Here is a 15,606-nt window from a genome sequence, read left to right as displayed (position 1 = left end):
CTTTTGTACAATATCTGTATACTCAAAACAAACTTCAGCTTTCAGCATGCCAGTCTCCACTTAAGACCCTACATAAAGTGTTGTTCTTTTGTGAATTTATGGGGTTCTAGCAAAAATCCTTTCTTGGTTTATAGTTTCTCCTGACACTTCTATTTTGTGTCATACATACAATTTAGCACTGCATACACTTCCTTTTTATTAGGAAGAAGCAAAGAGAAGAGAGGGTCCCTGGGAACATTTTTTCACAATTCATCCAAAGTCAAATCCTGACTGGTTACCTGAAGATTCACCTACTTTCTGCAAGGCACAAACACTGGCTCATTTGCAGCTGCCGTCCTACCTTTCTTGGCATTGTAAAGACCAATATGATGAATCTTGGAAACTGCAATCAGTTCACTTCTTGGGCTACTTTTCCCTCCAAATTTCTGCAGTGGTATCATATAACTGCTCCCTGTTGCGCCACCACAGAACAAATGTTTACCATGTATTTCCTTACACTCATTCAGGAGTCAGTCTTAATCTCATACAGGACACAATTATTGGGAATCCCTCCTTTCTAGCAGGCCCTTTCACTCATCACAGCAATTGAGAATCTCTTTAGCCCTCTTAGCAATAACTAGACATCATTAACCAGCAGAGGCTACATACAATCAGTGCTATCAAGATGACTGCCAAAAGCTGACTGAGACCTGTGGGCCAGGCAACTTCAGCAAAGTTTTCAAGTGAAATTTTTGCTTTTAATGCAATACTTTCTCAGCTGGAAAATCCTCAATTCACTTTATTACAACAACCACCATTCAGCTGATGGGAAACTTGGACTTAAAGGTGCTCTTCAAGTTCCCATGTAAAAGCAGAAAAGGATTCATATAAAAAGAGTCAGGGTTTAAAGCGGTACTAGCTTGGAGTCCTTTCTTTTCTTAGGATTCTCTGGTTTCTCTGACCATTCCCTCTTACTATCTCATTTTTTGGACATCACGACTATGAATGAGAGGAACAGTGATGCCAGCTTACTGAGCACCTGGATGATGAGCCAGTAATGACAAAAAGCCTTCTTTATACCAACAAACTTCTTCAATGCACTGACCCATGGCACATTCAACACAGAACCAAAAGCGACATCCTTAGAAACCTTGACAATAGGTCTGTAGGGATAAAACAGTGCAGCTTTACAGCAGCTTTCTGCTTGAGATCACACCAGTACACCCGAGATGCCAAGAGAGTCACGAACAGTCCCCATCAAAAAGGGGGGGGTGGGGTGGTGGTGGAGGACTGGAGGACCTAACAAAAGAAGATTTAGTAGAGAGGAACGGTTGGGGCTAAATACTTCCTTCCACACTATACACATTTCAAAGGGGCATATTTCCAACTAGTTCTAGTCTGGACCTGTAGAAGGCACACCTTTTAGTGTCTCAAGTGCACCCACTGAGCTCCCTGAGTGCATTCCCTTTTAGTTTTATCTGAAAAGAATCCAGTCCACATGCTGCAAGATGGTTCTGCATTGTGACCAAAGCATGCTAAGCAGGAATGACTGGAGTGTTTAAAAGCACACAGGTTGATGCTCGTGTCTTGAAATTAACTGAAGAAGCTAAAATTCTAAATTCCATACATCACTGACACGTATATTGAATTCGTGCCAGTAAGGAAGAGCCAGTGAGCTTGCAGCATCCTTCTGCCCTTACACCTTGCCAGCAAAACAGACCCACAGAGCCAGTAACCTCTGAGTCCAGCAGTGCAGAACTGCTACGCCAGGAATTCCAAAATAACTTACTCATCCTTTTCCATCAGTCAGCATGCTGGTGCTGTTAAGCCAATCACTTCACAACAGTGTCAACCCAGAAATAAAGCTGTTTAAGCAAGAACTGGGAATAGGAAACATGTTATGTAGCTCTTTACTAAAAGCAAGTGGAGATTTTGCCAGTCTATTTTCCCTAGTAAGACTCTTTATGGGCTTTCACAAATATAAATAACCCAGAATGACAAATGTCAACAGGCGCCGAAGTCGTGATGCAGGGCTTCTCTCAACCACTGGCTGCCAATGAATGATGCTGCAAATGTAACGTGAGTAGGACTGATTTATCTGAAATTTCAAAGCAGCTCTTTACTACAAGCAAAACTCCTCATACTGGGAACAGAAAAGGAAAGCTCTCCACGTCTTCCTTTTTTTCTACTCTGAAATAAAAGGAAAAAGGAAACATCCTCATTGAATCTCCTCCCCTTTTCACACTTCTCAAAAGAATGTGTGGGTGGGTGTCTGAGAACAAGGTATGTTCCTCTACACAACTGTATGCTATGGTAAGGTTAGTTTATTGCCTTTCATGTCTGACAAGATGTAAGAAAACAAATTTAATTTTCTGAAGACTACTGGCTTTATTCGAGTAAATGCAAGGGGAATTCAACTCACCTGCAAGAACTGTTTCATAGATGTAAAACAAAGAGTCTCCAGGATTTTCATTCTGTGGCTTACCTAGGAAAAAAGAATAATTCTTTAATAGTATCTACTTGGAAGTATCTTTAACTGGTCGTCAACTCTGATGACAGTGATCATTGCTATCCTACTTGATTGTTTCACAGAATGTTTAGTTTGCTCTAAGGAAGATCTTAGTATCAGAAATCAAGCTGGGGAAAAAAAAAAGAAAAAATGGCAAAATAAAACAGAGTTAAGAAAACAAATGGACAAGCAACCTAAAACCTCAGAAATAAGGAAATACCATGACACCAATTTCCTTTTTATTTTTTTAGATTAAATTCTGTATTGTTATTTTACATGTAAGATAAGCTATTTCAAAGATACAGTTTTGCAGATAGAAAAAACAACAAAATAAAATCCAAGGGCTAGAGAGATCTTTAGATGGAACTGTATTTATCCATTTTCAGTAAACATCCCTGTGACTGATCTTTTCAATTTACTGTAACAGGTAACAAATGTGGGCTTGAGTCAGTATAGCAAACAATGGGAGAGGAGTTGGACAAAAGGAAAGAGAATAGAATCTTATGCAGGAAAGTGAAAAATAGAAAATGGATGCAGGCATTGGGGTTTGGAAGACAAGACAACTGTGCAGGGCTGTGTTTGATAACACAATAAATCTGGCTACAGAGTTCCCAGTATTCAGTCAAAAAAGCAATGGCCACATTATGTAAAGTACTGGTCAAATATTAAAAAACTCTCTCTAAGTTCCGATTTGTTGAAATTATTTTGATGGTTTAATAGCTACCAGGAGACTTTCTGCCGTATTATGCAGTATCTGTCTATGCCGCTCTTTCTTAATGCTGGATCAAGTTATTACCTGTTTTTCCACATCTGAGGTAACATTGACATAGGAGATAGAAGGCCTGCTTGAGCTCCATATTGTGAGATCGAGCTAACTCAACAAACATGATGTTGTAGAGCGTCTGTGGGATCCTGATCATGATCCCATGTATATTGCTGGGTGCTCCAGAAGTGAATAACCAATATTACTACAAGGGACCAAGACTGAAAAGTAGGAGTCACTGGGTAAAGATGCCAAGGCTAGGATGAAGAGAGGAGCTGGGAAAGCAATTGCTTTACAATGACTTTATTAAAGTTCCATAAAACTAAACACTCAAAAGCAGTCTCTCTCCTTTGTAGTATATTGTTGACTATTTTAAATTCATCTGTACTGCGGACAGTGCACAAGTTAGACCTACTCCAGCATTGACCTGTGGGTTAGTACTTAAAGAAGGTGTTGTTTACCGTATTCCGGTTCAGTTATTCTTGTAATAACAAGAGTTCAGTGAACGAGGAGAAGATTTCAGTGAGAGAAAGGACAGTGATATTAGTTGATTGCTGCTCTAGAGAGTTTAGGTCATTTCAGGTTCCCATCCCGAAATTTTGAGGCAAAAAGCTAGAAGGCTTTTAAAACATGCTCTTCAGAAGTGCTCATTAGTTTTGTATTGCATTTTCTGTGAAAGACCTTACAGCTGACCTGCAGACATCTGAGCAGCCACAAATGCATCTGAAATTAAAGGGGCCTTGAATATGGATGTAAAAAATACTATATACTGGTAAGTGTTATGAAAAGTAATGTCTTAAAGTGGTATCAGAAGTGGAAGAAATGCTTCACCCTAATCTACTAGTACGTAAAATGATGATAAAATAAAATAATGTTTGGACAGCACTCACTACAGAAAGGAGTTCTACAGAAAAGCACATTAGGCAATTAATAATTCTGTTTTCTCAACAGGATTTGAATGGCATTCAATACATAAATAATGCAACCACAAACTCCAACACAAAGTATCAAATAACTGCTAATTAACTGAGCACTATTTATCCTGTGTACTAATGAGGGCAGGTTTTTGGCAGGGGGCGGGTGGGAAGAATGCGCTTACATAATTAAAGGCAATCAATGCTATGAACAAGGGTCCTAACTAAAGTTTAGTAGGCTACCTTGTACTTTTAACTTTTTGACTTTTGAACACCTAACTTTGTAACTGTAATAACATTTTCTGGCCCAAGTTCTGTCCTCATAGCCATTTAAGTAAGTACAGAGAGACCCTATCAAGAGCGAAATCTGATTCTATAGAAAAAGGTTGCTATCCTAATATTGATTTTTTTTTTTTTTCAGTATGAACTCAAATAGGTGATATACTTCATTTTTTCAGGGATAGGTATTACAATTTTTTTAATCTGGAAAACAACATGACCCTTATTTTATCCTATTTCCAAGAAGCTGACACTAACTTAACAGAAATACATCATAGTGAAATTACAAATAGCAATTTTGTTATAACAACACTTGTGTGCCAAAAAATATACAAAGAATGCATTTCCAGAGGACTTCTCTATACGCCTTCCAATAAGAACTTTTCAGTAATTGTGATTGGCAACCACAGTGCAAAACCCGACGTGTCAATAATACATTATATGAAGGACATGTGAGAATATAGATTCACACAGCCATTTTATAGTTCTAGCTGCAAAATACCTGCTGGAAGTCTTAAAACTGACATTATTTGTAAGCTTTAGAAACAGCCCTACAACTGCAACTAAATACTGGCTGACGACTGTTGTGCCATAAACAAGATATAAATTTGGATGGTGTCCACTTGCAACCTTGAAAGAGCAGACTAAGGATGACAAATCCATTAATTCATTTTAAAAATAAAAAATTTATAACCAAAATAAACAACAGTAAAATCACAGTACATTAATTTAAATTAGTGCATGCTGTTGCAGTAATGCTTATGCTCTACTCATTTGACTTTTATTATTAATAAAACTTTTTACGAGCTCATCCTAAATGCTGTTAAAAAACATTCACTTTAAGATGTCAGTGCATTCACTTTTCCAGGTGTAAGCAGTTTTCATCCAATTAGTGTCAAAAATAAGAGGGAAAAACATCACATACGTGATGCATACTTCAGAATCCAAGGGTACAGGTCACCATGACTGGCTAGACAGATCGAAATGTAATCTGCTAAGAAACCTGATTATATAACAAATAAAATATGCTCTGGATTTTGCAGAAATAAGAGAAGAAAGAACAAAGAACTCAAACAGTTTAAGCAGCAGGGGATGGCAGCCTCAACATCTTATCTATGGTTGCGACTTCCAGGCTGCCACTTCAGTTTCTCTTCTGGTTTGAAATAGCCATATGAAACAAGTTAGTGACACTAACCACAGTTTTTTGTTGACAGTCATCCCCGTTACAAATCCCCATCACTGCACTGGCATCTAAGCAATCATTGTGTGTAGAGATGGAGAAACAAATCTCAGGAAGATTTATCAGTAATCTTAGCCGCAGTCCCTGCAGAGCAGTTCAAAGACTCATTGGCAGGGCAAAATGGAAATGAGGACTATCCTGCAGCACGCTTCAGCTAACAAAATGCCCCTTCTGCTCACAATAAATTCATACAGATTATTTTCATTTTAATAAAAAAGTTTAATTGGCATTTGAGGTGCTCCTCACTAAGCAGACAACCTCACTGCCTTAAAGCACCAACAGTGGTATGCGCTGTCTGAATGTTAATACATTGGGGAAGGAGGAAAGGGAGGCACAACCGTGTGGTCTCATCTACTGCAGCCTCCCCTGGCAGCAAACGAGGCCAGAACCACCCACCTACTTCCCTCTATTTACTCAATCTTGTGTGTCCATGTGAGAAATCTTTACAACCAAGACTTTAGTTGATACACACACAAAATACATGCTGTATTCAGTATTCACAAACAAACAAAAAATTCTAGTGATTTTTTTTCCTCTTCAACTTTGGTTCTTGTTAGCCTTTTAGCTTAATTTCTTCGTAGACTCCAAGTCAGCATCAAAATCTAGGCAAAACACTTGCCCATTAAAGACAATGGTAAAGTTCCCACTTAAATAAAGGGATTTAGTTCATCAGCACAAGTCTTGCTGACAGCCTGAGAAAATCCATCGTCATTGGTTACTCATATTTGAGTACCAATGTGAAGAGGATTTTACAGGAGAACAAGCAAAGCAGTGGATTCAAAACGTGAAGTATTACTTCAGTATTCAATGTTATACTCAAATTCCTGGTACAATTCCAATAAAATCTATGCCACTGTACTAGAAATGAAACAGGAGACAGATACCATAAAAGCTTATGGTAAAAATACAGTGATTTATTTCTCTTTTCTGTGACCTGCACAATGGAAATTAGCCCCATATTTGAAGCAGGCTGAAGATTTGCATATATTAAGCCCTATTTTAAGCTCTCAGACTGTTTGTCCTACATTTACTTATTAGAGACAAACACTCAATGCTAGCATCTCATTACTCCAGATCTACACCTTACTAGTAGTTGTAGAAGTATTTTTCTTAATATTATTCTTCTTGTTGATTAAAATTGTGTGCATGTACACTGAATACTTTTTAGGTAACAATCAGAAATTAATGGCACATTGCTGTCTCAGGCAAAAGTTACGTATTCATTCTGAGAATCTTTCCTGAGCTGTCAAAGACTGTGGCTACAGTTTTTTAGTTGGGTTATGTTACTTTATGTACCTGTTCTCACTTTTCAATATAATAGCAGATAATGAATGGATACACGTAGGTTTGTTGAGTGGTTCTCAACTATCAAATTTTACAGAAGGAGATTCTCTTCATATTTTGGCCAAAAAGAGGATTCCACTGCTTAGACAAAAGGCTGGAAGTAGAAGTGACGAGAGTTGTTTTGTTGAGCTGTAAACAATGAAACCTAATAGAACAGCAAGCAGACTAATGGATACTTACAACTCCTGAGCTGTACTGTGAAGTCCCACCAGAAACTCTCATAAAAATGTCAGCACACTTTAGAAACAGTGTCACAGAAAATTGTTTGTAGTAGACAAGACCTGTTCTCTTTTTGCATCATCAATACTGAGGCACAAATAACTACAGGAGAAATTCAGGACATTTAAAGATCTAAGTAACTACCTCCAGCTGCAAATATCTATCTATATCTACGAATCCCCTGATTAAACATATGGCTAGCCTGAATTTGAAGTGGAAGTGTTTCAGGACTAAACAAAAAACCCAGCTATGTCTAGGCTAAAAACCCCCAGTGTACTGAATTAAGACATTGGAAGTATGTCAATTTAATATAAAAAGGGGTACACAGTTCAGCAGACCAAGGAGAAGCTGTAGAAAGAAAAAGCGAAAGGAAGAGACAGATGCAAACAAAATGTGTCTCCCGATTCTACTTTCAGCGACATTAGGGAAAGCTGTTAAAGCGAAGTCAGAATTCTAGAGTCACACTGGGCCATCTTAGATGTTAACGTAGAATGATAAAATTTCCGAGTGTTCTACTCTTTCCCAGAGATTTATCTTTTTTATGACAACAGGCCCTTACACAACAATTCAAAACCAACTCTAAATCTGCATGTAGCAAGTTTCAAACAGTGAAGTATCTTGTGAACAAGTCCTGCTAAAGGAATTTTTGACAACAATAAAAAATATTTGCAGTCATCTTCATGCATAAGGTGAATATAACAAAATCTGTCACCATCCAGGAACCGTATGTTAGAAAGGCCAGTTTCCATGTCTCAGTTCTCCCTTTACTCCTCCAAGAACATGTTCAAACAGGAATGACAAACCCTTCAGATTTTGTGTTTGAATCACATTACAGGGCAAACAAGCTCTCTGCTGGGTACAAAACCCCCTGCATTTTCCATTTTATTTAGTTTTACTGAGCATTTTAATTAGTATTGTTTTTTGCCTAGAATTTTTGGCATATATACTCCTTTAGAAGTAGAAGGAAGTTTTAACAGATAAAGAGCCCTGCCTACTCCAACAAGACGAAACTGGTACCATCTGGTAGGCAAAAGGTTTTGGCAAAATAAATGGGGCGGGGCATATAAAATTACATTTATTTTGCACTCTTTGCATCTCAGACTGTAGAGACAGTACAAAGAGAATAGCAGCTAGGGGAGAAGAGACAGCTGAGAACTTACCTTGCCTAGGAACTTTGCAGAGTATGGAGAAAGCTGTAGCGGAAGGGTGATGATTACTAGCACCTAAGCTACGCCATTATTAACACTCTTCAGGACTGTGAGGTAACAACCTGCTTTAGCATCTGTCTTCAGTTGTTCTAACTACCCACAAGCCACTCAAGAGCCCTGGCATCAATTACACCTAGGATCTCGATGGCCCGCTGTCCTAAGGGATTAACAGAATTTAGTTGCAGTGTGCACAACAGCGTGGTGCCATGTAATCATTGTTAATTAAAGCGCATCACTAAATTTTTAGACTTCGGTAGAGTGACAGCTCTTGTTAATACTGAGGAGACAAGAAGGTATAAATGCATGGAGGAACAAGTTAACAGCAATGAACAGTTTAGGGAAAAAAAGGAACGTAAAAGCCTGAAGAACATACACAAAAGTGTTTTCATCACTATCTCCAAAAGCAGAAATATAAGGGACAAGGGAAAAGCACTGAAAACTAAAAGTGACAGAAGATGATGATCCATATGAAGAGAGATGGGAGATCTTGTGAGTGAATAGCCCTAAAGAAAGGCATAAAAAAAATGCTCCAAAGGAAAAATAATCCAAGTATACTTAATAACCCTTTAGCAAGCCATTTTAAATACAAGGGAAAAAATCTTTTTCTCAGATCTGTAATCTGTCAAAATCCCTGCCACAGAGATCACAAAGGCTAAGAGCTTAATAGGATTCTACAAAACAGTATCATAAATACAGACACTGCAAACAGTCACCATTATCGTTAAGCAAAGGTAAATAACGATAAGACATGCACATCTTCATTCCTCAGAGCTTAAATCAATACCTAGGTGACAGCAAATCTTGCACTCGGAATACTTTCACTGTGCAACAGAGAGCAGTGCAGAGGTCTCCTAGCAAGCACTGATCTGACCTGGCCTGCCTGACGGCCAGGGCACACCAGTACAGAAAAAACAGGGCCAGAGCAGTTCTCAGCTATGTGTATGAAGGAGGGTTTACACCCTGAAACACCAGGCAGCAACGCTACTCCCAGTCCTGGGTCTAGTTCAGTCAATTGAACTTGTCTGATCCCACCCACAGTCTATGCATCCTTGGTAAAGATGTACACACTGAGACTGAGGCTTTCAACAACTATTCCTTAATTCAGCTTTGTACTCGTCTCTGAAGTCGCTGATATTGACCACTGACAAAGAAAAGACCATTTGAGCACCTGTTAGTCACTTGACGTTACAATGTAAGTAAAATCCCAAGGGCAGATGCAATAAATATTTTTGTGAATGCACAGACCAAGCAAAAAAACATCATCTGTCTTCTAGAAAACTGTTTATCTTTGCAGAAAAGTGTGCAATTTCCTGTGCAGTCAACTGTCTCTGAGCCCAGTTCCTTCCTATATATATGTGTGTATATATATATATATACACACACACAGAGACACATAGTATAGACCCACCTTTTTTTTTTCATTCCACTAAAAAACTGCCAAGGAACTCCAATCTGAGGCTACATATCAGACACAGACTTGTAGCAAACAATACCTCCTGAAACCAAACCAGGCAACTGTAATTAGCCCCAAAACTTAAAGTCTGAGAGATGCTCAGAAAAAGATATACTGAGGAAAAGGTTAATAAATACTGAACAACAAGAAACGTTAGAACAGAAGATGTCCGGGAAGGAGGTGTCTAAAACTTAGTTTTGAAAGCACTGATCTGACATAGCCAGATGGTGTGTAGACACATTCTGGGCAGGTTTGGAAGCCTTATAGTATGCTTTAGCTTATCTGCTCAAGCACAAGGCAGCAGGGACATCCAGCTTGGTCACTCTGACTCAGCTGGGGTCTCTCTACCCCTGCGTTCAAAAGAATATTCTTGGTTGTTCATCTGCATCCAAAACCAGGTTAATTTCTGAGTAAAACTGAACTGCAGGATGTCTTTCTCAAGTACAAGCTCCCATGCCAGTAAAATGGCAACTTGCAGGTAACAAAGACAGAAGCACAATGTTCTGCTTAGTAGACAAAATCATGACAAAATAGCAAGAGCTGACAGGAAGTAAGAGACCTAGAGACTACAAAGAAGCAGTAGTAAATATGCCCTCAAAGGAAAACACACAGCCATCTACCTGAAACCTGGGCACAACTTACATCGCCTTTCCAGAGTGGCCCATGCATCTGTCTTTCTAAAGGTACTTCTTGGTTTCATTTATGCAGCCTGGCAAAGTTAAATTTTGGGTTAAACTAAACCATGTGCACAGACTTTGCCATTTCAGTACTTCTCACCCTCAGGAGTGGGGTTTTTCTTCATTCCAGAAGTGCTCATTTTTACATTAATGCTTCTTTGTAGTTTCCATGGACGTACAAACACAGACAAACTGGGCAGTTTTAGTCCTTCCAGTACAGACTTAGTTGGTAAAAGGGGAAGGGAACTTCTGCTCTTACAGCTTTTCTGTATCACACAGGAAATCCATCCACAAAACTGGGTCTTACTCAGTAATTATTTTTCACTCTATTTTCAGTCTGATTTATCTAAAGAGATATATACACTGTCACATTAAGGCATTTTGAAAGAGATCAAACAAACCCATAGTTTTGTACAGTTTCCGAGATTTGTAAGCTGAGGAAACAGAGAAACAAGTGCATGTCAGGTCTTAAATCTTACCATGAAGTAGTGATGGTAAGTTCACAGGTGCCAGTGGCAGCTTTCAGACTTTCCAAAGCTGCTTCTCTGTGAAAATGAAGCTGGACTAAGAGTACAACAGTTTCATCACACTTCAATGACAAATGCATCATCAAACTAAAACTGTTGGACCAAGCTGAAGAGAGATAATTTCTCCAGAAAACCTGAATTATCACTTTTTTTCCCTTCCAAATTATATTAATACAGCTAAGAAAAGTCTTTTAATAATCATACAAAGTTTTCATTTTTAGATTACCTGGTTGAATAATTCCAGTAACAACAGAGAGATATTCCTCAGGTTCCTGATCAGTGGAAATCTCTTTGCTGCCTCCATCTAAGGTCAGTATCTCATAAAGAATCTCTGAATTCTCCACCCCACAAAGTAGAATCACCACATTATCCGGAGGTTTTAGAACTTGCTCCAGAAGATAATTTCTCTTTCTGTTCAGGCAGTTAAGAAGTCCACACGATAGTATCAGGAGTTTGCATTTATAACAGGGTAAAGAGAATAGCTCCAGGTGCTTGAAACACGAAGTCTCCAGATTGTAGAGTAAGATTCCTCCTTCGTTCACTATGTGTCCAAAAAGAGATTTTAAATACAGAGCCCACTCTTCTGCTTCTTTTTCGTATATCACGAGAATATCCTTCGTATTTTCTAGAGAGAAGAAAATATATTAAAAAAATAATTTCAAATGCATTTTGAATCCATTAAAAATATCAGAAGACAGATCATTAGTTTTCCCCCCTCTTAAAAACTTGAGGTACTGAAGACAAAGGACGGGTCATCACCTTGAAATGACAACCATCTGCTTATTTCTAGACCAAGGCAGAAAGATCGTCCACAGAAATGCTGGTAAAATAGCTCAGAATATTTTATGTTGAGAATAGCTTCAACTAGTATTTCAGAATAATACTGAAATTGCAGTGTAGAAAGCAGAGCACATTCACACATTCTGCTCACCCCTAGATTCTTGACAAATAGGTGATACTATTAAAAATACAACAGTTACGTTTTAATGTCAGAAGTAAAGAATATATATTTGAACACTGGACATGATCTGACTTCACTGGAAACAGGATTGGTATGTTTAGGATATTTTGGCAGCATGGTATTGGGGTAGTCATTAGTGATCTTTCTTTACTGTCCGTATTCTAACAAAATTACTTACGAACCTGACAAAAACGAATCTAGAACTACATTTTTTTTAGTTCTGCTTTCCCTTTCGAATACAAAACATGATGCTAATAAGAAGACTAATAATCTTCCACAGTGTTACTAGGGTGACAGTATGAAACAGAGGCAACAGGCACAAGCTGAAACACAGGAGGCTCCCTCTGAGCATCAAGAAAAGGTTTCTTTTACTGTGAGCACTGGCACAAGCTGCCCAGGGAAGTTGTGTTATCTCCCTCCTTGGAGCTACTCAAAAGGTGCCCGGACATGGTTCTGGCTCTAGGTGGCCCTGCTTGAGCAGGGCGGTTGTACAAGATGGCCTCCAGATGTCCCTTCCAACCTCAACCATTTTGTGATTCTGTGAAACCGTAAAAAACCCTGTGATTTGCTGACCAATACAACATACACCAAAATGCCAGGGTACCTTAATACCCTTGGAGTAGTTCACAATCACAGCCCTGTGGAGCAACAGTAAGAGACTCCGGAATAGATACAGCTGCTGCACTTTACCTCCATTGGACTTCACTGTGTCTCCCAGGTTCCTGATGGGTCAAGGCAACCTGACTGGCACTTGTCTGCAGTGCACCAGAGCTTCTTTGCAGGTGAGTATCTAAGCTGCTGCTTTGTGAATACCAAGAGATATGGAAATGGTGGGCATACACAGAGTTAAAACGTTTCTTGGGCACACAATGGAACCGGTTAGTGGGATGCACTGTTGGAAGCATAGTACAGATGTAGCTAAGGAGAATAAAAAACGTGTCAAGGATCCCATGTAAGTCCTTATACAAAAGAAGAAACTGAACCTAGATCTCCAGTCCAGGATTGCTGCTTTAATTATTGGACTTCCTTTCCTTTTAGAAGAAATTATTTCTAAATTTTGTTCATTCATTCTTTACTCAGGAGATATTTCAAACAAAGTTTACCCAGCTGAAGGCTGACCGAACTTTGTAGAAGAGGGACACTATAGCTTAGTCTCTTGAGTTCATTATATGTCTATAAACTGCTTGGAGGATAGCTGCCATCTTTTAAACATTTGCGAATACTTATCCTTTCAAAAACTCTTCTGTCATAGGAAATCGTATAGGCCCATGCTCAGTATGGTAGCGAGTGATGATATTTCAAGATGACTGACCCTGACCAATACATTAGAGCAGGGTAATATTTGTCAAAATGTGTTTGGAAAGGTGACTGCTACATTTGCCATGGTAAAAGCATTCTGAAAAATGCCTGTTTCTGCTGAAATGCTGAAGTTTAATTGTAAAAATAAGTAGTAGTGTATTTCTCATTTAACTCAAAGCAAAGTTGTGTGTTTTGTGACGCTAGGATAAGAAACGTACTTGCTGCGATGCTGCAACACTACTTGTTTTCAGAATCTCATTTGATTTTCCATAACTGTCACACACACAAAAAGTAAAAATAAAAAGCCATGAAGCTTGCTGCACAATTTCAAAAGAAGAAATTACATTAACAGAGTTGTAAGGCCAGAAGCTCTTTCAGTCTGACCACAGTGTTTCATATCACAGGAAATGGAATCACCAAGCACCTTCTATTTTCAGTCCCTATTTACTAAAAGCACTGTAGTCATCCTTTAAAAATACAGATTTAAATAAAATGCTTAGTCCATGAAAAAGATTTAAGAATTCATTCTTTATACTTTGTTTGAGTTTGCTTAGTTTCAACTTCCAGCCACAGAACATAATTTTATCCATTTCTGCAAGCTTAAAGAAGTATCTGCTCTCGGAAATCTGTCCCCTAAGGTCTTCAGACTCTCATGAAGTGACTCTTAGCCTTGCCTTCGTTACAGTTTGTAAACTGGGATTATTACTCTTCCCACTACAAGAAAGGCTTTGTAGAACTCCTACTATCCTTTCTGCACTTTAGTGAACTCTCCTGCCTTTTTCAAAATACTTTTTGAGGAACCCAAAACTGTATAGAGGGTAGGAGTTCCTTGATACAGTGTATGTGAAGAATAAAATAATCTCACTTGAGATTACCTCAGATATGCATGGAAAGTTCACATTTAGCCTTTAAGTTAAAAGGTCTCATTTTAAGTTCATGCTCAGCTGTGTTTCCTTCTATTATGATGGACTTGGGTAAGGACATAGCTAAGTGGAACTGCAGGAAGGCGTAAAAAAGCATGTTTAAATTGAATGGTAAAAACTTTTTTTTTTTTTTTATAGCTTCACAGAATCTTGCTGTCATGATTGTGCAGAAGAGGGATCTACTGGTGTCTTCCACAGCACCCACTTGGCCAAGAGCCTGTTTCCTCTCCATGTAGAAGGAGAGCCCTGGTGAGGAATTGCGCACAACTGCGCCTCATCCCTGTGCAGACTGGAAGCACCCAAAAGGCATTCCTATATCCCAGAGCAGGAAAGAACTGCTAGACCCAACGATTCAGGCACAGTTGAAGAGCTCCGTGTGTGCTGGGTGTGGAAGACTAAGTCCTTTGGTAGAAATATTCTTAAAGAGCTGACATTATATAATAATTACAATAAAAATATACATAAGGTATGAAGTTCTCCCCTGTGCAAACAGACAGTACATGGCTTGAGTACTAAAGAAATTCTAAAGATTAAAGTGAGGCAGCTGCATTGAAATGCTAAAATAAGATGAAGTAATTCTATTTCCATACAGTGTGTCTGCACCTAAGTCCACAGCTTTGATCCTAGCTAAGTGTGAGTGAGAAAGGGGTTTTAAGATGTTTATTGAAGGCTCAACTGCATTTCTTTTTAACTATATTGATTTTTATATATGAGAAAGTTTTATTCGTATAAGAAAAGTGAGTGAAATATATCTAACACCACACTTGATGGAAGAAAGACTGCAACATACATCTCAAAACTTTAATTTAATATGGTTGCCATACTTAATTTGTCTTTTCTATCTGTAAACAGAAGGAAGAGTCATACTGTTGAGGAGATGCTCATGAGCAAGGCATTTCGTGCTACAGTTTGGTGCAATATTTACTGGTTTGAAGAAAGCATCTAGTGCTATCAAGTTACCTGTGGGAAACCAAATGTGGGTTTGAATTATATGCTTGTAATTTTTTTTCTGACATTGATCTGCCTTCTAGATTGAGAGTTAACTTTGATATTAGAGCAGGAATGCAAGACCTACATCTTACTTCCACAAAATTGTATTAAAAGGAGAAATATCACTATTTTGAAATGCTTGCCTGACTTTAAATGTAGAGTCAAAGTTTACCCTAGGAATAGTTATGAAGTCCCCTATCTAAAATCTACTCCATGTACCTTTAGCTTTTCCCTGTTACACAATGTTTTTGCCTTCCAAAATTTTACTAAGATGTACATTCTTGAATGCAGCGTGCTTGACAATTAAAGCCCACCCAAAAC

At 38.5% G+C, this 15,606-nt stretch overlaps 1 protein-coding gene across 1 annotated transcript in view; it reads right to left on the bottom strand.

The window, feature by feature from the left end:
- BANK1 (B cell scaffold protein with ankyrin repeats 1) overlaps nucleotides 1-15,606 on the bottom strand; it is a 157,306-nt gene that overhangs the window by 123,350 nt on the left and 18,350 nt on the right. Inside the window, exons 2-3 of the mRNA XM_087736449.1 lie at nucleotides 11,339-11,737; nucleotides 2,402-2,464 (exon numbers count right to left, since the gene is read on the bottom strand). Coding sequence (XP_087592575.1) covers nucleotides 2,402-2,464; nucleotides 11,339-11,737 — 462 coding nt within the window. The remainder of the gene's footprint in view (nucleotides 1-2,401; nucleotides 2,465-11,338; nucleotides 11,738-15,606) is intronic.

The sequence above is a fragment of the Nipponia nippon genome, unplaced genomic scaffold (genome assembly GCF_047370975.1).
Source record: "Nipponia nippon isolate SJK-2023a ecotype South Korea unplaced genomic scaffold, ASM4737097v1 scaffold_6, whole genome shotgun sequence".
Lineage (NCBI taxonomy): Eukaryota > Metazoa > Chordata > Aves > Pelecaniformes > Threskiornithidae > Nipponia > Nipponia nippon.
This window is presented reverse-complemented; position numbering and strand designations above follow the sequence as displayed.